The 27,693-nt window shown below is 37.6% G+C and overlaps 1 protein-coding gene across 1 annotated transcript in view; it reads right to left on the bottom strand.

Moving 5' to 3' along the window:
- Window positions 1-105: 105 nt before the first annotated feature.
- TES (testin LIM domain protein) overlaps window positions 106-27,693 on the bottom strand; it is a 47,660-nt gene continuing 20,072 nt past the window's right edge. Inside the window, exons 2-7 of the mRNA XM_024757823.1 lie at window positions 21,703-21,788; window positions 10,322-10,574; window positions 8,826-9,161; window positions 7,637-7,852; window positions 7,062-7,220; window positions 106-1,364 (exon numbers count right to left, since the gene is read on the bottom strand). Of these exons, the coding sequence (XP_024613591.1) occupies window positions 1,176-1,364; window positions 7,062-7,220; window positions 7,637-7,852; window positions 8,826-9,161; window positions 10,322-10,574; window positions 21,703-21,788 (1,239 nt within the window). The 3' untranslated portion in view covers window positions 106-1,175. The remainder of the gene's footprint in view (window positions 1,365-7,061; window positions 7,221-7,636; window positions 7,853-8,825; window positions 9,162-10,321; window positions 10,575-21,702; window positions 21,789-27,693) is intronic.

Consider the following 27,693-nt stretch of genomic DNA (forward strand, 5'->3'; position numbering starts at 1 on the left):
TTTTTATGCTTGGAAACACCGCCCCCTGCTGTAACAAATGCTTAATTGCAGAAGGATTTTTTTGCTCTGAAATGAAAAGGATACGAAGAATAAAGATACAAGTACTAAAGTGAAAGAGACTTTATTTTGAATAATAATATACATATCATTCATTCCATTTAATTTTCATAGTGCATAGCTATGTATGGAAGTAGATAAGGCAGAATTAACATTAGAAATATCTAAGGATGGAAGTATACAGGCAAAGAAGGCATTTGATATATACCCATGAAAAGGCATCCTAGGACAGTATCCATTAGAAAAGAAAGAAAACCATGCAAAAAGTCTATCCAAACCACAGCAGGCGAGTGCAAACAATACAAGTTATAGTTTCTTGGATACAAAAAGTATGCATGTTCTTTGGATTGAAAGCATAATATAAAGGAGTGGCTTGGCTTTTACGTCCAAGCCAAAAATCATCTATAGAATTAAAAAGTGTGGATGCCACATGTGACAATAAAATATTCAAGGCCACAGATGGAGGTCATCAGCTTACAAAGAGAATACTGAGAGGCAGAGCAAATAAAAAAAATAGAGATATGCGATAAAGCCACCTCTGCCTAAGTTAGGAAATAGCAAATGCATAGGCATTAAAATGATAACGGCTCTTCATACTATGCTGCATTTCTATTTTCTCTGTCAAAAGAATTCACTGTGTATCACTACAAAATTCAGTGAATATGATGAGGCAATAAACGTAGAACCTTGGCATTAGGGCAAGTTTAATTTCCTTTTCATTTTATACAAGAAGTGAAAAAGAATATAGAACATGAAATGCTCATCTTTCCACTCAAATACTAACTTTTAAATGTTTCATATATACTGTGTTTGGCACAAAGGGGGCAGGAATATGAAGAATGATTAAACCCAAGCTTCCAACTCAAAAGATTTTACATCTGGAAAGCCAAGAAAATGTAAAACTCTTTACCATTTTTAAAATCAAATGCTTAAAGCAGGTTTTAAAAATTGATATGAAAAATTTGATAAGGAAAAACATCAAAGAAAGATACTGAACAAAATCTCCTGGTTTCCTTTATAGTTTCTTTTTTTTCCTTTTGTTTTTCTAAATTGCATTTTACAGTAGAAATACAGAACACTCTGGTTAGCTATGGCTCAATATTGCTTGGTACCCCCTCTTAAGACATCATCTTCTTACACTCCACTGAACAGAAAACCATCCCTTCTACTGGCATGAACTTCTGCCCAATGAGACACTTGCTGCAGCAGGAGCACAGAAAGCACTCTGTGGATGCGTGCCAGCTGAAGTTGTTATAGGTCACCCGCTGCACTTCGGGATCAATGGCATTGTGGCATCCTTGACATACCTGTTAAGTCAATTACACAAAGAAGAGAAGAAGATGAGAGATCGAACTGTGATGGTAACATTTTCATGTTAGAACAAACTCAGCGCACTGCTTCAGATGGCAGATTAAACTGAGAATGACAACCTCAGAGATATACAACTGAGAATGACCTTCTTCTCATTAACCTCCATAGCCAACAATTGTTAATGGGGGTCTATACGTGGAACACTGTGAGAAATAACAGTTGAAGTCCAAACAGGACTCAGTGCTTGTAAGATATCCCCACGGCAAAAAGTCTTGACGGCAAGTTCCAAAGCAGTGTGTTTGGTTCTAGTGTATTCTATTAGATTGTACATTAGCAATTATAAAATAAGTTTTATGATTTTTCCTATACTACCAAATGCTGACAAGGATGTGGAACAATAAGAACTCTCATTCATTGCCGGTGGAAATGCAAAATGGTTCAGCTAATTTGGACGACAGTTCGGCAGTTTCTTAAAATTAAACTTACTCTTATCATACAATCCAACAATCATGCTCCTTGGTATTTACCCAAATGAGTTGAAAACTTATGTCCACACGAAAACCTGCACACGGATGCTTTATTTGTAATTGCCACAACTTGGAAGATATCCATCAGTGGGTAAATAAACTATGGTACATTCATACGATTCAGAGCTAAAAAGAAATGAACTGTCAAGCCTTGGAGGAACCTTAAATGCACATTACTAAGTTAAAGAAGCCAATCTGGGAAGGCTACATACTGTATGATTCCAACTATATGACACTCTAGCAAAGGCAAAATTATGGAGAAAATAAAAAGATCAGTGGTTGCCAGGGGTAGGGAGTAGGGGACAGGGAGGTAGGAGAGATGAACAGGCAGAGCACAGAGGGCTTATAGGCCAGTGAAAATATTCTGTATGATACTGCAATGATGGATATATGTCATTTGTCCATATGTCATTTGTCCATTCTATACATTTGTCCAAACCCATGGAATACACATCAACAGTGAACCCTAAGGTAAACTGTGGACTTTGGGTGATTATGATTTATGTCCATGTAGATTCACCCTTGTTAAAAAACGTACCACTCTGGTGAGTGATGTGGATAATGCTCAAGGCGATGCATGTGAGGGGAGTAGGGGGGATATGGGAAATCTCTGTATCTCCTTAACAATTTTGTTGTAAACCTAAAACTGCTCTAAAAAATAGGCTTAAAAAAAAGAGATTTTTCCTCACTCACTAAAGCTCTGAAGTGGTCATTTTACCAGTCTTACCTATGACACATGAGATTATTAACACCACTAATTTCTAGACAGTAGTAAATGAAAATCATGTTCAAAGTAATTAAGGACTCAGTCAAAAAATACTGACAGTGTTTGAGAATAATTAGTTTGCACTAAAAATATAACTTGTAGTTAACTGGCTTCTGTCATGTCATAATTTATGTATAATCTAATATCATGGAACATTAACACTTACATTCCATATACCATTCAGTGTACATGTATGTTATGTACAAATAAACATATGACATACACATATCCACACCCACAAACACACATAATTTTCTTCTTTAGTTGGACATGTATAGAAAGAAAATGAATGAATAACTGGCAATATTACAGCAGAAAACAAAACTACCCAGTTGAGAGCTCCAGAACACTAGATAGTTCATATGCCTTCTTGTTTATATATATCATAAATCAATGTGTCTAAAGTTTTTGTTTTAAATATTTTATAACAAATGAAGAAACCAACAAGATTGTCCAGCATTACATCAAAGTGACTAATCTTCCACACCCTTGGTCTCTTAATGTGATTGTCAGGAATTCCTGAGAGATGAGGGTGGGTGGGTTGAGGAAGGTCATTTAGCCTAAGCCTTCTTACTTGAAAAGACCTGAAAGTGTGGCTGCCACTCAGTGGGTGAACTGGCTTAGGGTGTGAAGTGAGGCCTTGTTATAAATATTCACTTCAGACCTGAAATATACTTTCCATATTTTTTAGAACTACAAGGCTTCTAATTACAGAGATTGTAGCTCCTTAATTCACAGGTTATGTCAACCCAATCTTCCCTGAGAAGCAAGGGAGATACTCTCTTTGCATGATTGATCCACTATTGCTGAATACAACAGAAATGAGTGTTTTGATTACAAACATACTCCTAATTTGTAGCTGCACCATGTAAGCAATTACTTTTGTGTATATTCATTTTTTTTTTTTTTTTGCGGTACGCAGGCTTCTCACTGTTGTGGCCTCTCCCGTTGCGGAGCACAGGCTCCGGACGTGCAGGCTCAGTGGCCATGGCTCACGGGCCCAGCCGCTCCGCGACATGTGGGATCTTCCCGGGCCGGGGCACGAACCCGTGTCCCCTGCATCGGCAGGCGGACTCTCAACCACTGCGCCACCAGGGAAGCCCTATATTCATTTTTTATAGCTTTGTAATTCATTTAGAATGTTGCCCTTTTTGTTTTCTATATTTCATATTATTTTTTCAATATTTTAAAACTTGTTTGTGTACAATAGAAGCATTTCACACTCAAGTTTTTATTCCCTTGATTTTAGACCATGATCTACCTTCTTTATCTCAGCCCTCTCATGTTTGTAGATCTTTTTATAATTTTTCAAAACTCACATTTTCATTTGCAATTAAAAAGTGATAACTACTGTTCAACTGCACGTAAAATTAAGGAAATTGTTTTGGTAAAAAAAAAAATAATTAGCACGCTGAATGGTATAGGAATTTATTTAGGGTTTGTGAGCTTCATGAAATTTAGTTTTATTAATAATTTGATGGCCATTCATCCCAAAGTCTGATATGATCCCAGGTAAAAACTACCAATCCCTCATTCTTCATAGATCTGAAAGCTGCCCAGGCCCCAACCAAAGGTCTGGAGACTCCAGGACCAGTCAGGGAGATGATGTACTTCACCACTTTCTGCTTGGCATTAGATTTTTCCTGGATTCTTTTTTTTTTTTTTTTTTTTTTGCGATGCCACCAGGGAAGCCCTTTCCTGGATTCTTAATTAAACTGCTAATAATTCAATAAGTTCTTATTTCCTTCAATCCCTCCTACTTTTTATTTATTTGTATACACAATATAAAATTGATAATGACATCTGTTGTAATGTGCTCTCTATCAGGAGGATCCTGTGAAATCTCAGAGATGTGAATTCTGGGGGTGGCCATTTGAGACTAGAATTCCAGAGACCATGAAGAGACAAACTAAGTTATTTCTCATTTTCCTCCTTCCAGGTTAATTTTTTCCTCAGAAAAGCCCTGTTTTGAATTGGGTTCTTGGCTTCAGGTCTAAAAATAATTTGTATTCTCACTCCTTTTTTTTTTTTCTTTTTAAGATTAAAAGATCCAAGCAGATCAATTCCCTGAACTAGATAATCTTCCAATTTTTATATCATTTAGCATGTTGCATGGGTACCTCTCTTTGCTATCAGCTAAGGTTTATTCAGGTGATGGATAGATATGTTCATTTTAATATTAAGCAAATGGCAATAGTGTATCTTACTGAGAAAGTAAACCTTCTAAAAGAAATCATGCCATATTATAAAGCTAAATAATTTAGAGATTCTCTCATTCTCTTTTTAATCATATCTGTGGTTATTCCTCTCCAATGATTATTGCAATGCAATGGAAAGAAGCTTGTAACAATAAAGGAGTTTCATCTGTTTACAGCTTTATTCTATAAATATCTGAGTACCTACTGTGTTGTTCTAGTGTTGGAAATAGAACAGAAAAAAAGCAGACAAAATCCCTGCCCTCGTGGAATTTACATTCTAGTCCTTGAAACCAAGGTAACATACCCCTGTAATGTGTAAAATGCACATTATGATAATCTTCTTCTGTAGAGAAATTGTTGCAACAACATTTAGAGAAGCGTTTTTTTTTAGCTAAATGACGTATCAGGCCATATGATGATTCAACATCTTATCCCCAGGTATAAGGAAAGTCCATGTTGACCCCCAAAGCAAATGAGAAATGTTAAAACACAAGTCAGTCACTCAAACATTTCCTAAGTACAAACATTGAGGGTATGAAAATAAAGAGGCAAGCTCTATCCTCCAGCTGTTTACAGTCTGGTGGAAGAGACAGATGAATGATATTAACAATTACACACATGTGGGCAAGCGCACACAGAGCCCTGTGGGAAGAGAGGCATCCAGCCTAGCCAGAGAGAAAGGGGTGGAGCTTGGGGTAGGGAATCAGGAAAGGTGTTCTGAAAAAAAGTTAAGCCTAAACTTAGTCTGGAGGAATGTGCAGGCACAGTCAAGTAAAACAGGGAGGGAATTCCCTGGCGGTCTAGTGATTAGGACCGAGCGCTTTCACTGCCGCCGGGGGTCTGGGTTTGATTCCTGTTGGGGAACTAAGATCCGACAAGCTGTGTGGCGTGGCCAAAAAATATATATAAATAAATAAGTTAAAAAACCAACAGGGACTAGGAGGACATATCAGACAAAGGAATTAGTGTGAGCAGAAGACAAAGCACAGTGTATAAACTATGAAATGCAGGTAACTTGGGAAATGTATGATTTGGGTTAGATGACTAGTAGAAATGGCTGGACAGGTAAGAAGGGGCTGGATCTATTAAGCAAAGCCTTAATGATCAGATTTTCATTTTAGAAAGATTATCTTCCATCTTTATGGAAGGTGGCTTTGAACAAGAAGAATGGAAGTGGGGAGGCCAAATTTGAGGTCACTACAATAATCCAAGCAACAAAAAAATAAAGATCTGAAGTAGAGTAGTTGTAACTGTGAGAATCTGAGATATATCGATGAGGCAGAGTGGATAGAAGATGAGAGCTGATAGATTATATCTGGGGGCAGTGGGTAAAGGTTGAAAACTGGCATTGACACCAAAACTTCTTACCGTATTTTCATTGCATCATACTCCGAGAACTATACATAATAAATACGTCATTTTATTCCTTAGCTAGGAGTCTCCTCTACTTGATAGCTCAGGGAGATCTTTAACTAGTACTTATTTATCTGTATATAAAGTAAACATCTATCCTTTTAATACCCCCTGGGTTATAAGCTTTACCATATATGGTCAACTCTTTCTTTATCTACTCTTTATTTAATTTATCTATCTCTGGGCAATCATTCAACAGAAGCTCTGTGTAAGCAGGGTGTATGTGTGTGTGTGTGTGTGTGTGTGTGTGTATATATATATATATATATATGTACTTCCACATTAAATATTTGAATGTTTGGCTCATGCAAATAAATATAAATATGCAAGTCAAATTTTGTTATATATATAAATTCAATGAAAGTTTAAGAAATAGGCACTGTACAATCTACAGGTAGCAAAAACAAAGCCACAGTGGGTGATCTGGTAACAAGAACAGAAACATAAACATTAAAATAGAGCTAAAGCAATATGAAAAGCCCCTAAATACCTTAATTTAAGTGAAATCTGATCTGTATGATGAGAATCAATCAATCTCACTCCCATTAAGGAACTTTTTTTTGGTGGGGATTTGATTATCAAGTAGCAGTTTATAGTGTAAACTGCACAGGTAGAATCTTGAGGTGGTTCATCCTAGTCAGTGCATGTATTGTTTTGAATTACCTGGATTTTAACACCCTATGGTAGGAATCACGTGTTTCCTACTTAAGAGTAGTGCTTTCTGTTTCTCCTTTGTAGGAGGCTTAAATAAGGCAGGTCAAGGCTACCACATCCCAAGATGTCTCTTACCACAGCGTGGTTCTTCACATAGCAGGGCTTGCACACGGGCTTGTCATTGACCATCACGTATATTTCCCCAGCTAGGATGTTGTCACAGTCAAAGCAGCAGAAGTGTTTCAGATGCCAGTTCTGGTTTTCTGCCTGGGTATACTCATTGCTGAATATTAGCTGGGAAGAGGATAAAAATAAGATCAATCATGTTTTTTTCCTTTTTACAACAAATAACCAAGCTAGGTTCTTTAGACCAATAACGGATTTAGATGCACAAGGAGTATCAGTCAACTTTTTGGGGTGTGAAGTCTGAAAACAACCGAAAGCTTGAACTTGGGTGATTATTTAGTTTGGTTCAAATCAATCTTTTACATTTCTGGACAGTATTTCATTAGGTAACTCAGTTAACATGGACACTCAGAATGACTGAAATTAAAAGTTTTTTCATTCAACTTCTTTGGATATAAATAAAGCAACTAATGCTTGGTTAATTCATCTTACCTTCTCGCTAAGGGTGGCCTGGTTACCATGGTGGAGAAACCATAGATGGGTGCAAAAAGGAGCCTGCATTTAGGTGGCCCCAGAGAACATACCTCATCACAGCCAGCACACCGGGGTTTCTCACTGTCACAGTAATGTCTGCCACAGTACAGCTTGCCATTCTTCCAGAAATAAATCATGTCGACCAGGAGTTCATGGCACATACTGCAGACGAAACAAGCTGGGTGCCACAGTTTATCGTAGCCGGCCCTTTCAGCATAGATGGCTGGGTCTCCTTCCTTCATACTCAGTTTGCAGCAGTAGCAGGACTGAAAGCAAAACCAGCCAAAACAATCTAGTTATCCTAAGACTGGCATTTCTCATCAACAGTTTTAGTAGGAATTCAGAGAAACCACTTTCAAGAAAAATAATTTCTACTGAAATCAGTAATTTGTCCATGTAGGCAATATGGTGTTAGTATTTGTGAAAAGGAATCTCTAGGCTTTCTCCAGAAAGCCTAGAGATTCTCCAAACCTAATTCTTGCACCCTATGTGTAACAGAGCACTGTTTTCTGAATTAAAGCTGCTTATGGAAAAAGGCTAATAGTAATTTTCACTTCAATTTTAGTAGTTCTCTCAAAAATGACTACTTTAGAAATTATTGTACTTTTTTCTTCTTTTTTTTAATACAGGACTAAGCCTTGTTGGTTGATGTGCTAACGGGATCTGTGAGAAACACATTACAGTAAGTTTAGTTCTTATTTTTTGTTCATCTGTGTCACAATTTGCTTCTACTTTCAAGGCATTAAAAAAAAGACTTCAATATCCCTCTCTAGAGAGACTTTTTAAAAGTATGATTGACCATATATCCACATAAATTTAAGTTTGAATTTTAGGCATGTTCTCACAAGCAAAACTGAATTAACCTAAGCATGTATTATTCTTATTTATGGGAAGAGATAACATCAAAATTATGTTTAGAAACAGACTCTAGATTGTATGTTGTATTCCAGCACGACACCAATGCTAACTGCTATGTATACATAAAACTCACAATTATCTTCGGCAACAGATAATCAGAAAACCTGGCTTTAGACCAAGGCTTCAAACGTGGTAGATAATTCTCTAAAATAAGCCTAAACTGAATTATAATTCAATTTATTTCCCTCACCTACTCCCTTTTGGAAACAGAGTAACTGTATTCCTCCCCGTCGACCCCGCCCCCCCACCAGCCATTCAAAGAAATGGAATGAACCTGTAAAATATACCAATTGGCCCAACATCGTGACTGTTATCACTTACATACTGAGTTCTTTTGTGTTCGGCTGATTTGTCTTCCATGGCCCCTACCGATGTCGTGGTGCTTCTATCCCCTCCAGGAATGTATGTTTTATTGGGCTCTTGAGCGTCCATGTCACGGGGTAGTTTGACATCTCCTACTCCCAGAGCCTCGCTCTTGTATTTCTTCACAAACTGCTCCATCTCCTTCACCTCTTTGGGAGACAACTCATGGCACTTTGAAGGGTCCTGGTCATGAGCAGGGAGTTGCTTTGCCAACTGCTTCTTCCGGTACTGCGCCCCCTCTGAGCCTGCCACTGGCTGCTTCTCTTTGGGCAGCATCTGCATGTACTGCCTGGCCTAGACCACAAGGAGACCGGTGTTAACTGGGAGATGCCTTGGCCATCATATAAATGATATTTTACAACACTCATTAGAATCAAAATACTGAAGAAAGAAGTCAGTTTTATCCATTACTAACAATTGATCTTCATAATATTAATATCTTGAGATGTTAACACGTTAAAAATGGTACAATAAATAGACTGAGGTCAGTAAAAGTGAACACATTTTTCTTCATGAAATTAAAGCTTTTCTTTTTTCCAGTTTCTTTTAATGTTTACATGTGCTAAAATCACTTTGCTGTACACCTGAAACTAATACAACATTGTAAATCAACTATACTCCAATAAAAATTATAAAAAACAAACCAAAAGGGCTTCCCTGGTGGCGCAGTGGTTGAGAGTCCGCCTGCCAATGCAGGGCACTTGGGTTCATGCCCCAGTCCAGGAAGATCCCACATGCCGCGGAGCGGCTGGGCCCGTGAGCCATGGCCGCTGAGCCTGCGCATCCGGAGCCTGTGCTCCGCAATGGGAGAGGCCACAACAGTGAGAGGCCCGCGTACCACAAAAAAAAAACACAACTGTATAGTTGCAAGAGAATACAATTTTTTAGGCAGCATGTTTAGAATGGTCTAAGGATCATCAGTCTTTTCATCACTCTAAGAAAATGATATCACAAGATTCACTCTTATGATTTAACTAACCTTCTTAAAAGATTTCCAAATATCTCCTCTAGTTGTTGTATTAGTGGAAGTAGCTTGACACAAAATTGCATTTTTTTGCCTTACATAGTAAAAGAAATATAGTGTTGAACATCTTCTGAATTATAAAAAATGAAAGAAAATTCTATTCTTTAGATATTCTTAACTATCTTAAGAGAAATCTTCTCAAGAGTAACACAGAAGTTACTAGATTTACACAAAACCTCTGTTTTTCATTTAATTATTAAAAATGTCAGACCATTTCTTTGAAAAAGTTAACACAGATTATCTAGGTAGTCAAAAATTCTATGAGGTATCTAATCTTACTTTCAAAAGACCAATAGGAGTTGTAAGTCAAAGTAATGGGGACCCCAGAAAAATAATAGACCTGAGGTCGATTAGGGTCACTAAAGGAATTGCCCTAAATAAGTAGCCCATGAACTTTAATACCGGGACTTCCCACCCCCTTATTATTTACCAATGCCTGATTCTGGACAGGAGGAGCCCATTCATAGGTAACTGTGTTGATGGAGACATTCTTCTTGGCAGCAACTGGATTGGTCAGTATCATAACATTGCGTTTATACATGGGAATTCCATCTGATTTTAGCTTTGCAATCAGGGTGGTATACTTGGTGTCTTCAAAAAGTTTCCCCACTTTTCGATCCTCTTCATTGCTCAAGAGGACATCATGCTCTTCTTGGCCACACTTGCAGTTACGACATATTTTTCTATAATTTTGGAGATAAGTAGGCAATGATTAATTAGATCTAATCAGTCATACATATATAGTTCAAAATATACTTTTACAAATATTCCACATAATGGTATGCAAAGTCAAGTCTTGGGGAGGGTGAGGAGATTACAAGTAGCCATCCATAAATTTAAACAAGGAAACATATAAATGCATCTTCGCTTTATAAGACTTTGAAAAAAGTTAGGTTTTGATTAAAAAGTGCATGCTCAAGGGGGCATGTCTGAGGATAACCCCATCTGGTATTCCTCATTCTCTCGACCAGATATATAAATAAAACAAAATCACCAAAAAACTATCACAGTAAGCAGTTTCATATTTTACTGCACGATAACAGCCATTGCCCATGGGTTTTTGTTTTTGTTTTTGTCCCTAAGTGAGAGAGAAGGAGGTAGATATATCCTTTTCTGATCAAGGACGGTAATCCAAGATTTAGGTTTAGCTTTTATCATTTCCTTTCTGTCCCCTTTCCAATTTCCTTTCCTCTCTTTTCTCATATTCTATTTCCTTTCTCCTTTCTCTTTCCTTCCCCCTTCTTTTATTTCTTCAAACACATAGTGATCACCTATCATGTGCTCCCTTATGTATAAGAAGACAAAGTCTCTGGCCTTCTTATAGTTGAAGGACACCGGCTCCCTTCCCCAGACTGGTCTGGCATGTAATCTTTCATTCATGCAATGTATATGAGTGTCCATGTGCCAAGCAATGAACTTGATAGTAGGACATAATAGTGAAAAAATTAGGCCCAGTCTCTGACATTCTAGAACTTATCACCTGGTGGGGAGACAGATATTAAACAAATACACACACATACAAACACACACACACACACACACCTATAATTGCATTTCTGATAAGAAAGAAAAGTACAGGATACTTTGAGAGGGTATAATTTTTTTAATTTTAATTTTAATTTATTTATTTTTTTTTTTGCGGTACGCGGGCCTCTCACTGTTGTGGCCTCTCCTGTTGAGGAGCACAGGCTCTGGACACGCAGGCTCAGCAGCCATGGCTCACAGGCCCAGCCGCTCCGCGGCATGTGGGATCTTCCCATGCAGGGCATGAGCCCGTGTGCCCTGCATCGGCAGGCGGACTCAACCACTGAGCCACCAGAGAAGCCCGAGAGGGTATAATTTTGACTTAGAACTGGTGAGGAGAGGACTCCATAAGAACATTACTCCATAAGAAAGTGACATTTAGGTTGATATCTGAAGGATGTGTAAAACAGGTGTGAATTATGTATGTGTGTGTATTTGAGAAGAGGTAATGAAAGGAGAAGAAAAGCCTCCAGACATTCTGGGTGGAAAGAGTATTTGTGGTGGTCCTGAATTAGGAAAGAGATTGTGCCCTTAGGTCCCATGATCAGATAAATCTGGTATGACTACAGTGAGGTAAGTAAATGGGGTGGTGACTAGGTTGGAGAGGTAGGCAAGCCTGAGATCATGCAGGGGCTTGTAGGGCACATTAAGAAATTTGGCTTTCATTATAAGATCAATCAGGAGGCACAGAAGGCTTTTAAGTAATGGAATAACATGATTAGATCATTTTCAAAAATTGTAATACTTGTCACATGGAGAATGAATTAGGGGTAGACATAACTGAAAGTAGGGAGACCAGTTAACATGTCAATGGTGCATCCAATTTGCAATGGCAAGGTTCTAAATAACAGAGATTCTACTGCTACTTCGCAAGTGGAATTTACAACTTGGATGGTTATTGTTTTGGCCTGGGTAAGATGTGTAATAGCTTGGACTAGATTATTTGATGTTGGAGATAAAAAGAAAAGAACAAATTTAAGATATCCTTGAATGTGAAACTGAATAAACTTTGTGCATATATAGTGATGGTGAAGGGAAGGTCCAGTCTGTTAAAAAATGAACCCAGGTTTCCAGGATGAGTAAGTTGGTGAAAGGAATGTAATTTCTTAGATCGTAAAAGCAAAAGAACAGATCTGAGGTATGGGGCAAAAGGTTGGTGAAAGTTATCCAAAACTGAAATAATAAGTTTGAAATGCCTATGAGACAGGGTAAAGATATCAAGTAGATTATAGGATATATAGATCTAGTGTTAAAAACTGTAGCCTGATAGAAAATATAAGTTCGGAAGTCAGGGAATTAATTGAACAGGTCACTTTCACTTCCTGGGGGAAGAGCAGAGGAAGAAGATGAGGACTCAGGAAGGAGTCTGGTAAAGGAGCAGAAGCTGGAAAAGGTGACAGAGGAAAACAGAGGAGTAGAGAGACTTTGTGGGGTTAAAAACTTATACTGGTACTAAAATACAGGGCAATGATAGCATATAAGTTAGAGGGAGGAATCTGAGTTTTAAGAAAACAGTCTAATATCCTTATATTGTTCAGGAAGATACTGAAGATATAGATTAACATTAGAGGTTAAACATGTATGTTAAAATATCTAGATAAGAAAGAAATGTAATTTCTAAACTAAAAGAAAAAGGAATGAAAGTATAAAGATGTAATTAGTCAAATAAGAGAGGAGAAAAAAATAAACGGAGGCAATTAGGACATGCAGAAAGCAAAAATTAGATGGTTGATATAACCCAAGCATATCAACAGTCACTATAAATGGACCCATTTCTCCAGCTGAAAGATGAAGGCTTTCAGAAGGATAATACAACAAAATTAAACAATATGCTGTCTGTAAGAAATGCTTAAAGTTTAAACACACAGAAAGGATGAAAGTGTAAAGATGCAAAAAGATTAACCAGGTAAATGCCAACAAAATGTAAGTTAGATACCTATATGAATATCATACAATTAATGCTTTTTCCTTTAATGACTAATAAAGAGAGTCACTTCATTGTAACAAACATTTAAAAACACTTCTATGATATAACAATTCTGAACTTAATACAACCTAATAACCTAACTTCAACATATATAAGCAAAAGTAACAGAACTATAAGAAATACATGAACAAACCCATCATTATGGTGAGACTAAAAAAATTAGAAATGAATATTTGAATAACACAATTATCAAGCTTGATCTAATAGACACATAAAAATATCATATCCAGTGATTGGAGAACATACATTCTTTTTATAAGTATTTGAAACACTTTGAAAATCTAAAAGTCTACTATGCCATAGAGCAAGGCTCAAGAAATGCCCAAGGACACATCATCAACCACATTATCTGAACAGAATGCAATTATGTTAGAAATCATCAGCAAAAATGTAACTACAAAGTACTTTTTTTAAAAAGCCTCTTAAAAAATTCAATGTTGAAAGAAAAAATTACAATAGAAATTAAAACCAAAATCATTTTAGGGAAAAAGAAAGCAAAAATATTACTTCCTGAAACTTGTAGAACACAACTAAAGGGATGCTGAGGAGGAAATTTATAGTTAAGGTATGCTCAAATTAGAAGAATAAAAATTAATAAGCTAAGTGTTTAATTCAGGAAGTTAGGAAAAATTCAGACTAAACCTAAAGTAAAAAAAGAAGGAAAATAAAGATAACAGCGGAAACTGATAAGGTAAATGTTTGCTTCCCGTCAGATATAGGAAAAGGATTCAATACATTTCAACATTTCTTCTGATTACATTTTAAAGTAATTTTAGCTGTAGAAGGGAATTAGGATTTTAGAAAGGGTTTCTGGAAAAAAACCCCACAAGACTCAGCATCCATCACACTTAGTGCATTCATTTTAGGATCTGAAGCAAGAAAGCAACCTTGCCATCGAGACTTCATTCATTTTGTCCTGCGGGTACTAACCAGAGCAGTAAGAAAGTTCAAAGAAATACAAGTCATAAGGATTCATCAGAAAGGAAGAAACTAAACTGTTGTTAACCACACATGCTATGACTGATCATATAAAAATGTATCACCATCATTAAGAGTTTAATAAGTCTTATGGATTTAAAATTAATATAAATCATTGGATTTCTCTACATCAGAAAATTAGCAAAAAACAAAACAACTAAAAAACTCATTGCCAAATAACAAATTATTAAATAATTATTGATTTTTGAGTCCTGTTTTCTTAAGGTGAGGTATGCAAACTGAAAACATTAGATCTGATTTATACAGTCCCAGAAAGAGAGAGAAAGAAAGAGACAGAGTGTCAGAGATATGAAGGTGGAGAGGCTAAATACTTCCCTTGTGCACACATTGGTCAGAATTCTTTATTTGGTAAGAATTCGCTGAAGATTTTGCATATTCCAGTTCAGCTATAAAAGACTCTTACATCTGGTTATCTCATACTTCCATCTAGTGGAAAGGAGCATACTATTCTACTACAGTATGTTCTTCATTCTTGTTCTTCGGTTAACAAAAACAATATAATTATTCATAAAACTATCACATTGCTTTTGGATCAAGTTTTAAATCACACCTTCCTGAGGGTAAAGAGGTGGGTTGGGAATTTAGTTCTTAATATAGATAAATAGATCCTTATATGGCTGTGAACTATGGCATGCATCCTAATATTAGCAAAGTGGTTCACTAAAGAAGGAAGTAATAATTTTACAAGGATGTGATGAATACTGGAGCTCCTTTGGAAATGTTTATTATCCAGTTCTACACCAGTACAACATGTATGCTATGAAATGAGGGGAGTTAGATTCTAGAATCTGAAAGACAAATAGTAAAAGAGTAAGTGAAATAAAGCCTGCGGGCTTTCTAAAGCATGAACTATACTACGACAAGCTGTAGCATGGTTAAATAAATTATATTTACTGTGAAAATGTTATATAAAAGAGGTATATTAACCAGTGATAAAATAGCCATCTCTATATTTTTTCCTATTTTTCATCTTGGCTATTCTTGGAATATTTACATTCTGAGAAAATCTATATTCCCTGTCCACCCCTTCACCCATCTGAAATACCTTTATTAAAGCAAGAAAAATCAGGTTAAAAACACTACACCAATAGCAGCAGTGATGAGGGAAAAAGAAGTAGCTAAAGAAGTCAGACTATGCCTGATTATCAGTTTTTCTAAGTGGGGAAAACCTATGGTTCACTCATGATAGTTTTGAAAATCCCAATATATTAGCCTCATCTGCATCCTTACCCCAGCATGGTAACCTGCAGTAACAGAGCACTTGGCAGGAATGTGACTCAAGAAGGGTAGGATGGTTCTTTTAGTCAGAGTTGTCATCACTGAAGGAGCTGGAATGACCACATCCCTTCCAGACTCCTAATACCAGAGCTCCATTTCTATAATAAAAAGGGACAGCTACAAACCACTAGGCAAGAAATAAACCCATAAAATCTGGGCCAGGTGCCAAGGGCTATCCATGTGGAAATGTGTGCCATCTACTACTTATCTAGGTTTAAAAAAATGTTTTAAATCCTTTTCTTGGGATTTTAGTCTATAGTGTTTTATATTTGAATCTCCCATATTTAAATTGAAATTATTTTATTTTTAGAAATATCATTTAAGAACTTTCAAAGTCATCTGGAAACTAGCCAATAAATTTATTAAAAGGAGAATTTTGTTAAGGAATTAGGGAAGAAAGAGATACCATTATCTTTGTATCTAAGAGAAGGCGTGAGGATGAGTGGGACATTTATAATATATTTAATTTCAGTCTAAAATAACCCAGATTCCATCCCCTTTAAGAAAACAAGGAACTTTAAAAAATTGATTTTATGCCAACTGGAAACAAAACAAAAACAGGGCTTAGGTGAGCTCAGTATCCATGTGCTAGGGGCTATGTTTGTAAGGTTTGTACAGTATCTTTCCTCAGATGATTCACACATAACTTCTGATGATATATGTAGACTTAAATAGTTTATTTTTATTAAATTTATTTGAGCTATTCCAATTCAATAGCAGTTTGGGGGAGTATATAACTCAGTTCCCATACTTAGCACAGTTGTCTTATCTCTAAATCTTCTAAACTGCCCTAAAGCAATTCTCCCCAAGCTCTTCATGGGATGTTAATTAAAGTTGTGTGAAGGGGAAAAAAAGGTTGGGGGGGATTCTGAGTTAAGTTAGTTTAAAACAGTCTTTTTTATGACTTTCTAAAAAAGATGTGAGGGTAGACTGGGAAGCTCTAAGATGTGGGAGGAGGAGGGTTATTTGTACTGGAAAGTTTTTGTACAAAAATGTTTAATGCTGTTAACATACACACATGCAAAGATTAATATGCATGACAAATCAGAGCTGTATTCTCAGAATTTTACATTACAACTTCAGAGTTCTTGAGTTAAGTCCATGAGAGAGAGTCCCAAAATTTACCAAAAGCATTGCCTCAGAAAAGTAGATAGATTTACAGTTTCAGGCTGAAAGCAGTCAAGAAACTATCCCTCATCCCCCTCAATAGAGAAATTATTATTGTAGTACTATTTGTAAAAATTATTATTTTTCCAAGGCAAGTAGTAGCAACAGGAGTGCTTTGACATGCTGCCAGCAGTCACAGTGATTTAAAGGAATGGTCATGGCACTGCTATAAACCAATAATTTAAAAGAGTTGGAAGCTACCCTTTTACAACAGGGATATACATATATGGACTTAAGCGTGGGCCTCTGTTATAGAATTCAGCACAAGCATTAATCCATTTATGGTGGGGAATTTTCAGTTTTCAGCCAGCTCTAACCCAATCAGAAATTCTCCGGACAGATGTATGCTATATTCAAGTAACACTTTTCTTGTAGAACGTAACTCTTTTATTGGAAGGATTTATCAAGGATAAGACAAACAAATAATTATATTACTTATATGATAAAGAACCTGTGGTTCCAATGATATGAAATAATTGGCTATAAACTCTTTGATATCTTAGGCTTCTGTCTTGCATTTCATAAATATTTGTTATCTCTAAATATTACTTAAAAGTGTGTCCAGAAGATAGTAGCTCTTATGTGATAAGTATCAGGTCTCCTCAGCCTTTTATTTTTCTCTGGTCTTGTAATTACTGGTGCACTGAAAAAAAAGGAGAGCTCACAGTTAAAATATTATTGTCCACCAAAATGTCTATGCCGCAGAAGTGCCACATGTAGGGTGGATAGTCTGGTGCAGTCCACAGTTCACTGGGCAGGAGAGTGTAAAGATAGTTCTGAGTTTGTGTTCTATCCTGTAGAAAGGTGGTGATAAGGAAGGTTTTGGCAAGTTTGGGGTCCAAATTCCAGCTCTGCCATCGATAAGCCTTGCTTAGTAAGTTATTTAACTTTCTTAGTCTTTGACTTCTTGTATATAAAACAGGAATACTACCAGTTATCTCAAAAGGTATTATGAGGATTAGGTACAATCAGGTAAATAAATCGATAAGCAGAATTTTAAGTCCTCCCATGACCTTCACCCCTGGTGTTATTCCTATTATTATGTTACTTTATATGGAAAAGGGGAGATTATCCAGGTGTGCCTAATCTAATCACAAGAGCCCTTAAAAAATATTGTTTTCTCTGGCTGGGAGCATGAGAGGAATTCAGAGAGATCGAAGGTGCAGAAAGGATTCTAAGCAATGTTGTTGGCTTAGAAGATGGAGGTTGCCAAGTGCTAAGGAATGTGAGTGGCTTCTAGAAGCTGAGAGCAGCCACTGGATGACAGCCAGCAAGGAAACAGGGACCTCAGGCCTACAACCACAAGGAAATGAATTCTACCAACCTGAGGAATGAGCCTGGAGGCAGATTCTGACCCCAGAGTTTCCAGATTAGAGCTCAACCTACCCAACGCTCTGATTTCAGCCTTTTGGGACCCTAAGCAGAGACTCCAGCTAAGCTGCCTAGACTTCTGATCTAAAGCATAAATGGATATTGAGTTAATTAACAGGTGTTATTTTAGCCTGCTAAATTTGTAGCAATTTGTTATGCAGCAACAGAACACTATTACAAGTGTTTATTGGTGTGTGACACAGAAGATGTTCATGTATTATATTTATTATTAATAACTAATAGGCTCAAACAAGTCATTTTTAACTCCCTTGGGTTTTAGTTCTTTGATCTGTAAAATGAAGTTTGGCTAGCTAAGTTACGAGTCCCACTCTAAACTTCCATACATCTAACAGTTCATTTTCAGCTTTTTACAACTTTCGAGACACACCTTGAATAGACAGTCATGCCTGTTGGATCTCTTCCACTCACTCTCTAGATCCATTCTGCACAGTACCCTGTGTTGTGCCCTAGGAGGCTGACCCCTAAGGACTGAAGCAGTGTGTTACCTTGTCCCCAGCAATGGAAAGCACCAGCAGGAAGCCCAAGTGATGAAGAAAATGAGGTCTGAGTATTTATTTCCTGGCTTCCTACAAGTGTACAAGGTGCTAAGGGGGGAAATGATTTACTTTACTTGGGAGTGTGCGGAAGCAGGGACAGAGGGTGCTATGGACTGAACTGTGTCCCTCCCCAAATTCCTATGTTGAAGCTGTAACCCCCAATGTGACTGTATTGGGAGACAGAGCTTTTAGGAAGTAAAGTTAAATGAGATCATAAGGGTGGGGTCCTAATCTGATACAATTGGTGGCCATATAACAAGAGGAAGAGAGAGATCTTTCTCTCTCGCTATGTACACACACAGAGAAAAGGACATGTGAGCACACAGTCACAAGGTGGTCATCTACAAACCAGGAAGTGGTTCTGGTGAGGATGCTTTGATCAACCATGCTGATGCTTTGATATTGGATTTCTAGCCTCCAGAACTGTAAGACAATAAACTTCTGCTGTTTAAGCCACCAGTCTATGGTATTTTGCTATAGAAGCCTGAGCTGACTGATACAGGGAGCAAAAGAACTTCTCAGAGATAGTGCTTGGGCTAAGACTTGAAGAGAACAGGAAGGACTTTTTGTTTCCAGGTGGTGAGATGTAGGGTCTTTCCAGGCAAAGGGAACATGAGACAAGGCACAGAAATTTCAGGAAACAGCATGTGTCTAAGTAGTTGAAGCACAGGTGCCTGAAATGGGAGGGGAGGCTGGAACAGTAGCAGAGGCCAGATATTGAGGTTTAACATCAAAGGCCAAAGACTTTGCTTAAAGGATCAACTCCAGTGGGAAAACACTGAAGGTTCTTAAGCTATTGGGAAGTACATAATAGTATCCATTTTCAAAAGACCATTCTTGTGGCTGCATAGAAGGCCAGACTAATATCAGTGAAGAATAATTAGGCTCTGATTTTCACAATGTGCTCCATGAGGCCCTAAGGGTCTCAGAAGTCCAGGGTCACCGTGAAGATGGAGGAGGAAGCTAAGTGGACAGGATCCTGAGACTCCATGTCTACTTCAGTCCCAGCCCTGAAGTTCTGTGGCCCTGGACCAGACCTGGAATCTTTGTTACATTCAGGACAACCAGCCTTAGAAAGTATGTAAAAGGTCTTCAAAGACTGTACTGAAAATGGCTCATCTGGAGGTAAAGGCACTTACCCTCAAGCCTTCCAGTTGTGGTGAAAAGGTCAAGGAATTATCAAAAATACTGAGAAATGTGTCTGGAATGCCAGGAATAAGACAGCACTACTAAGTAACACCATTTGGACAGACTATATAAACCCAAGTTAGATTAGAGGCCATGACAAAGCCCTAGTCTTTTATGGCTCTTAGCAGATTCTCAGACAATACCCAGGTAAGGAGATGAGATTGTTTGGAAAAATTAAAATAAATAAGTGATTTTCATGTCATAGATATCTGTTCTTATCTGACAATTTTATCTGAAAATATCAGATGATAGTTATCTACAATACAAAAATAACATAAAGCAAATAAGAACTACTATAAACTAACCTGCTTTAGAGAAAAGACGCCATCACTTAGGAATGAGCTTTAAAAATCTCATCAGCAGTTTTTGGCAAATGTATAGTCAAACTAAAAAGAGTATATTTTAAGACTGTGAAGCAAGCGCTGTGCCCAGCAGAGGGCAGTGCAGCTCTCCACAAAACTCACTGAGTACAAATGAGAGTCGCGCTCACATTAGGAGCTGAAATATTCTAATCCATGAAAACTATTTTGTGTCTAGTGACTTTACCTTTCTAAAACGTGACAGACATATTGACAAACTGCTATGTCCCTTGAAGAGGCAACACAAGGGAGAGCTATTAAAGTCCTGTAAATTTGAAATTCCCTGGAACATATTAGCTCCTTCCATAAAGAACTGTATCATCATTTGGGGAGGGCTAAGGTTTCCTTTGCCTTCACTACTTAAAACAACTGTCTTTGTTTCCTAAAACTTACTAAATAAATAAGCTTTTAAAAGAGCCTAATATCCCAAATTTTATTTTACATTCTCCTGTAACTTGCACTGTATACAACCTCAATAGCTGAGGACACTTTTTATTCTAGAGCATTTCCTATGGAAATACGCAGTACAAAAGTGGCTCTCAAGTAAGATTCATTCCAACAGGCAGCTTCCATCCTAATAATGTATGGTTGATCGTTTTAATATTTTTCTTCTAGCAATACTGTGCTAATTCTAACTTTGAACAGACATAAACTACCATTACGGTCTTGACAGCCGCTGATGAACATTTATGTTCTTCAAAAGAACAGGTTTAAAATACCAATTTTAGGTTTATATGAGGTATGATAATATTTTTTTAAAAACATGCAAATAAGAGCTATACAAAATACACATTTTTGATCCACTAACATTCATCCTCCACATATAGGCACTTGATTCAAACAAAAACAATGGCGATGAATTATTATTCTTTTAAACTCAAGTGTTTCAAAGTTTTTCAGTAGTAAATTTACTGCTGAAAATTTTGGAAAGACCTAGATTCAAGTCAATTTCCTGAGAACTAGGACATGACTGCTTAATTCATCATATTTATTGTTTATCGCAAATGTACAGATGAGATGTGCAGTTATGTTTTTAACAAAAGAATAACTAATAAATAATCCTTCAAGATTACCACAAAATAGTCCTTCAAGATTACCACAAACTTATTTGCCACTCAGAAAAGAGACGTATTCAGTATTTCAGTCTCATAGGGAAACTGAAGAACAGCAAATAAATCAAACAATTCTAAATATAGTTACTATGGCCCAATTAGCTCGAATAATGATGGGAAGTCAGAATAGCTTTACTTCTTAGAAAAGAATATAACAGATCCACAACTTAGCAACCATGCTGGGTAGCCTGTAAGCGATCTCTGCTGTCTGAGGAAGCAGTGACAAAAAGCAGGAATTACTATTGTGGTTGTGGTTTTCAAAACATTACCTCCAGAAGTGCAGTTCGAACCCCTCACATTTTCCTTTGCATTTTAAACAGGGGGCTCCAAATCCTTGCTCATGTCCTAAGCCCATCTGTTAAAGAGAAAACAACGTGAACCTGTTATTACATTTTTTTTTAAAAATCTTTAAAAAATTCAATAAATTATACCTTTAATTCCATTTACCACTCCTGTTGATATAACTTGCAAATAAATCTTTTATGAGTGTCACATTGTTTAGTCAGTGATGACACCCAGGTACACTAAATGGCGATTCCAAGTACACACACAACATACTTTGTATTCTTATTGCTTTTTTTCACGAATAGAAAAGCATTAGAATACAACTACACAGAAGACTACAAATATTGCAAGTGACAAAAAGTCATGAATTCATCTCTTTGGCCACTTCATACCCTGTATACAATAGATACAGGGAGCAGTCAGAGGAGCCAGAGCTCGGAAAGCAAGCCTAGCCCCAAATGACATATTCTTTGGCAAACATGGAATATGCAAATGATTTAGGGAAATACAATTTAATATTATTTTATTTTTTGATAAATATAATAATAATAGCAACAACAAACATATTGAATGTTTGTTGAAGTACTTATCTCACTGAAATCTTACAGAACCTCATAAAATGCTTATAAAGCAGGCAATATTGTTCTCCATCTTAGAGATGACAACTGAAATTCAGAGAGGCTGTAGAGCTTGCTTAAGATCAAAATGTTAATAAATGGTAGAGAAGAGATCTGACTCCAGGTCTACCTGATTCCAAGGTCTGTGCTCTTATGCCTGAGGTAGGGGTGGAGGGGTTGTACTACTGTCCTCATTATAGCAGACTATTTCCCTTTCCCGTATTGAACAATAACCCTCTGGAACTCCTGAGACATGACTTAATAAGCAGAAGAGGGGGGTGCAGATGAGGGAAGGACACAAGAAGGCAGTGGAACCTCTTTTACCCAACTATTGATACTAGAGTGAAAAAGATTGACTGGCTTTGCTTCAGCACATTGGCAAATCACCAGTGCCTCAATTATTCTGTAGCTTAAATATCACATCAGTGACTGCTGACAAATTTGTTACTGCCTAGTGTCTGGAGTAAGAGTTCAAGCCAGATGAGAGATTTTTTTCAGTGGCTCCCTGCTGTAGCTTGACCAAGTTGTGTTTCTCCTGTGCAGTCAAAACCACATTGTAACTTGTTCCTTGAAAGATCAGCTTGCCCATGCCCTGAAGTTTAAATGAAGCCCTTCCATTTTTCCCTGAAGAAAATGACCGCATCCTCTTACGATAACTAAGGGCATATTCAAAACCAGCTGGTCCACCCAGCTGCTTAGGAGAACCTACAATATTTTAAAGGTATACCCTCTCAAGAATACTTTCTAAAGGGGATAAAAATCTGTCCAGCATTAACTAAACTTTGTCACCTTTGCCATGTCTCCATTACCAATTTTCAAAGATTTAAAATTCTCTAAATTGTATACTTTAAAACTAGACACTTTTTTTTAAAAGAATCAAATTATTTCCTTGTCACTGATCATTATAGTTCACAGTACGGAAATAAAGTGGGTTACGCAAAAGACAGAGAGAATCTAGCTATTTTAGTTTTCCGGTCTTTTGCAAGGAACATAATTAAAGAGTTTTCTCCATTACAATATCCACAGTAAAATGAACAGCGAATCTAAAAAGAGGTCTATTCTTTTTCAAGCCCTTTCTAGTTTTCCATTACAGGAGAGGTAACAATCCTGAATCCTCCTGGTATATGGATTTGCCTCATACTGTGTTTCATGCATCTCCTGCTAAACTCTAATCCCAAATGAAAATTAAGATTAGATTATTAAGGCTTAATCACATAGCTTAACTTAAATCAGCTGCTTCAAACTCTCTTGTATATAATTCACAGTAAGAAATACATTTTATTCCATGAAAGAAAACATGCAGACATACACAAACTTATATGTAAGTGTGTATAAAATCCTGAAACAAAGATTTACTGGCTTATATAATAATGGAGAACTAAGTATGCTTCTGCCTCTAAGTTAAATGGCCACCTAAACAAATTCTTGCCTGCCTTCCAATCTAAATCATCTGGTCTGAGCAACACTGGCCTTAATAAAACACCAGAAACATACTGGACCAATACCATCTCATTCTGTATTTCTGAATGAAACTCGGAAGCTCAGCTAATATAATTAGAACCTCAATTAGTCACCAGAGATTTTACACTAAGGCCTCAGTGTAGCTCATTGCTGATTTACAAAGTCAGCCTTGGAAAGGGGCAAGTTGTTTCTTTCCTACCTGCTTTTCAATCTTCTTAAAATGGTTATCAGTTTATTTATTAGAATTATTAGAACTGGTGGTGTCTCATGAACATCTACTCTTTTAAAGTGCCCCACATATTCTTAGTGCGGGACAGGCCTAGGCGTCCCCCTGGTGTAAGAGATCAGGAAACTAAAATTCAGAGGAGAGTTGATTTGCTCCTGGTCGTACAGCTAGTCGACAGCAAGCTAACCTAAAACCCAGTCTGACTTGTGCTGCACTGTGCTAGTGCTGCTGGGGCAGACTCTATAGGGTGTCCAGTGGGACCCCTTCCGTCTTCTAAAAAGATTCCCTGCCTCATTTCTGCTTCAAGGAAAAGAACTCCAGGCCCCAAGCCTCCTGCAACACGTCTCAGTGGAGATGAGTTTGAGGCCTCTATAAAGAGAAGCCTTGAATCAGGCAGGGAGGTTGGGAAAGCTCTTTTGAACAAGTGATAGCTAACTGAGCTGGAAAGGATGAGCAACATCTAACTCAGTAAAGAGGAGGAGGAAGTACGTTCAAGGCAGAGGGGACACCATATTTGAAGCCTGTGACAGAAGAGGGATGGTTAGAGCTGAGGACATCTTAGAGTACTTGAGAGGTGATACAGCCAGACTTGCAGCAGGCCAGGTGGGGTTCTCTCTGTTTTTTTCCTTTTCCTGAGGAAGAAATAAATCTCCTGAACAATTTGGTACGGTGTCTTAGGCCACCAGATTTAACAGAGAAGACATTCCCAGAGAAAGGATGATACTCTAAGGAGGAAGCTTTAGAGAAAAGCCATGCAGGCAATGGGGGTGGGGTGGAGAATGGGGGGAGGGGGGCAAGAGCCCCTCTTAAGTTCTGCTGGCCAAACCTCAGGGTTAGGGAGACCCACGGAAATAAAGTACGTTATGCAAAAGACAAAAGAATCTAGCTATTTTAGTTTTCAGGAGACCTGACTCTGAGAAAAGCAGTAATTTGAGAAAAGGGCTCTGCAGTCTGCCCTGGAAAGCTCAGAAAGCACTGCTCCAATGTTCTTCCACCCCTGCCGGCCGGCCTGCCTGGAAGGTCACCTTAATCTCCATACAGGCTGTTTCCTGCAATTTGGGTTTGTGACCACCTTAAGAACATGTCCCTTCCCACCTTCCCAAACACACACACTTTCCTCTTCCCCCAGGGTCCAGACATAAGGAGTGAGGGGACTCTCAAAAATCACAAAGAGACAACAAGTAAATGAAAGAGAGTGGAATGAGGTCATGGCAATATGATACACGCTCTCCTGCTATAACCCAAAGGAAGCAGTTCTAATTAAAAAACATCACTCAAACCAAAAAAGCACCTAGTTTTCAAAACCACTGTTAGCAGCTAAAGTGATTAGAGAGTTTCAGACTGGCAATGAATTTACTCTCTTTAAGGGAATTTCATTAAATTTCCCCTGTAAATGAAGCTATAAAAAGTCAACCTCCTTGACACCCAGCACTGAAGATCTGTAACTTATGCCACTTACTGGGTGGATACGTCTTCCATAATCTTACCCTTTTTATCAACCTCAGTTAGGATACAAAAGCACAAAGCCACTCAGACAACAAAGATCTGTGGGTCACACTCCAGCACTTTCCCTGTTTCGTCGATGTGCCTAGTTCCAGGCTAAGTTATAATCCAGAGTGCAATGTGTTCTCTAATCCTGTTCAATCCAATTTAGATGATAAAATTGCACCCCAGCACACACATCCCTACTGGTGTGAGGCAACTTTCTTCTGCTTTTGTTCCCACGCCAATTTAGGCATCCAGGCATCTGCTACCCTCCCTTTAACAAGTCAAACATATATCAAATGAAGTAAAATCTACGGATTTTACTCTGTAGTAAAATGAGTTTCAGAGCCAGAGCTGCCCTAGGCACAGTTTCTCAAGACCTATTCCGAGACCTTTTGGGCAGAGGTCACAGGAGCTGGGATTCCCCAACTCTTCTTAGTCTCAGTTTGAGGATCTGGAACCCCATCTGTCCTAAGGGCTCAGCCAATTTCTCTTCCTCCTTACTCTGTGTTCAGGATTCCGTTAAGTCCAGGATCCAGAATTCTTCTCACTATACCTTGTCCTTGCCCCTACCCGCAGCACAGACTGCATCCTTTGGTCAGGGTCCTTCTCTTTCCTCAAGAGCCATGGCTGTTACTCTTAGACATCCGGATCTTACCGGTTAGTTTCTGCCCAGGTTTCTGGGCTGGAAAATTCTTGGTGAGGGATGAGAACAGGGAAGGTGTTATTTAATGATACCCATGGTGTGTGGGAGGGGGTGGTAGAGAGGAAGGGAAGTCCAGAAAGTATTAGCTCCTCAGCTAAGGTAGCCTGGCTGCTTAGAACGTGAAGTTCAGATCCTTGGAGTAATATAAAACACCAATATATGTGTGCTCATATGTCGTATGTCACAAGAATTAGCTACACCAGGTATTAAGGAAATGATCAAGAATTACATGGCTAAACAGTGAAAATGTAGAAAGAGCACTGGAAGAGAGTCAGGAAAACTGTGATCTGGCCCCAAGGTATTATATCACAGCCAAGTCCAGTGACTTTAGAAGTCATTTTTCTTCTTTAGGCTTCATCTATGTAATGAAGGAATTGAACTAGATCAATTCCAAGACACCTTTTAATTCTAAAGTTATGACTGAAAATCATGTTTCAGATTAACTTCATCTTAGTTGTTATTCAGCATGGTCATCTGCTCAACATTTAAACACTAAATAGAAAATAATTATTTGAGAAAGCTAATATATTATTGGCTCTTACAGGTCAGAATCATTTGGAATTTAGCTTGGAATAGTAGTTTATAAAGTACACATAGGAAACAAAAAATTTACGTTCTGAGGGATAAGACACAGTTCTGTTCCACATAATTATTTCAACAGCAAATGTGATATAGTATTCCCTGCAGAGTCAATGCCTGGTGCCTGAAAACATATGTTTTTTCATAAGCACACAAGTCCCAAAGCTGTCTTCTTCATATAATTTTAGTAACGCATTCTGGTCAGCATCAATACAAGGTTATGACAGATTAATTTTTCTTCTTCGGTGTCCAAGAAAACAGGTTCTTTGGATTGACTATATTTGGAAAAACTACAGTCACGCTTTAGGAATACCTATCAAGATCCTTTGAAAAAATAAAAATGACGTATAATATTTATTCTGAAACACTAGTCATAGACAAATAAGACTTTTAAAATATCCTTAATTATAGGATCCAGATACTAAGCTTATAGCACTATGATCTGTGCCTCCAAACATCCATCATCTCCTGCTTATTTTAGAGTAAGAAATGGGAATGGGTTCAATTTCTCCATATTCATAATTTCAGGCAACCAGATAGGTTGGCAACATTTCAAGTGACCCTTATGACCCAGGAAAGGGTACTGCATGTCAGATACTTTAAAGAAAGAGGAAAGAAGAGTAGAGAACATCTGGTATTTCAAACACAGTCTGAGTTGATTTGGATACAATTTGGGTCTGGAAGATATTATTCAGTATTCATGGTGAGATCATCTGATTCATGCTGTTTTCATAACCAAATTTCCCTCTGGAGCAAAAAATCATATGTGGTTACTAAACAAGCAAGTGTTACTAAGACTTCTTTAATCATCTTGGAATGAAGCTGACCAAGGTAGATTATATGAAATACACATATATTCTCTCTCTCTGTATACGTGTATCTCTATTCATCTACCTATACA

The sequence above is a fragment of the Neophocaena asiaeorientalis genome, unplaced genomic scaffold, assembly GCF_003031525.2.
Source record: "Neophocaena asiaeorientalis asiaeorientalis breed wild unplaced genomic scaffold, Neophocaena_asiaeorientalis_V1.1 scaffold116, whole genome shotgun sequence".
NCBI classification, from domain to species: Eukaryota; Metazoa; Chordata; class Mammalia; order Artiodactyla; family Phocoenidae; genus Neophocaena; species Neophocaena asiaeorientalis.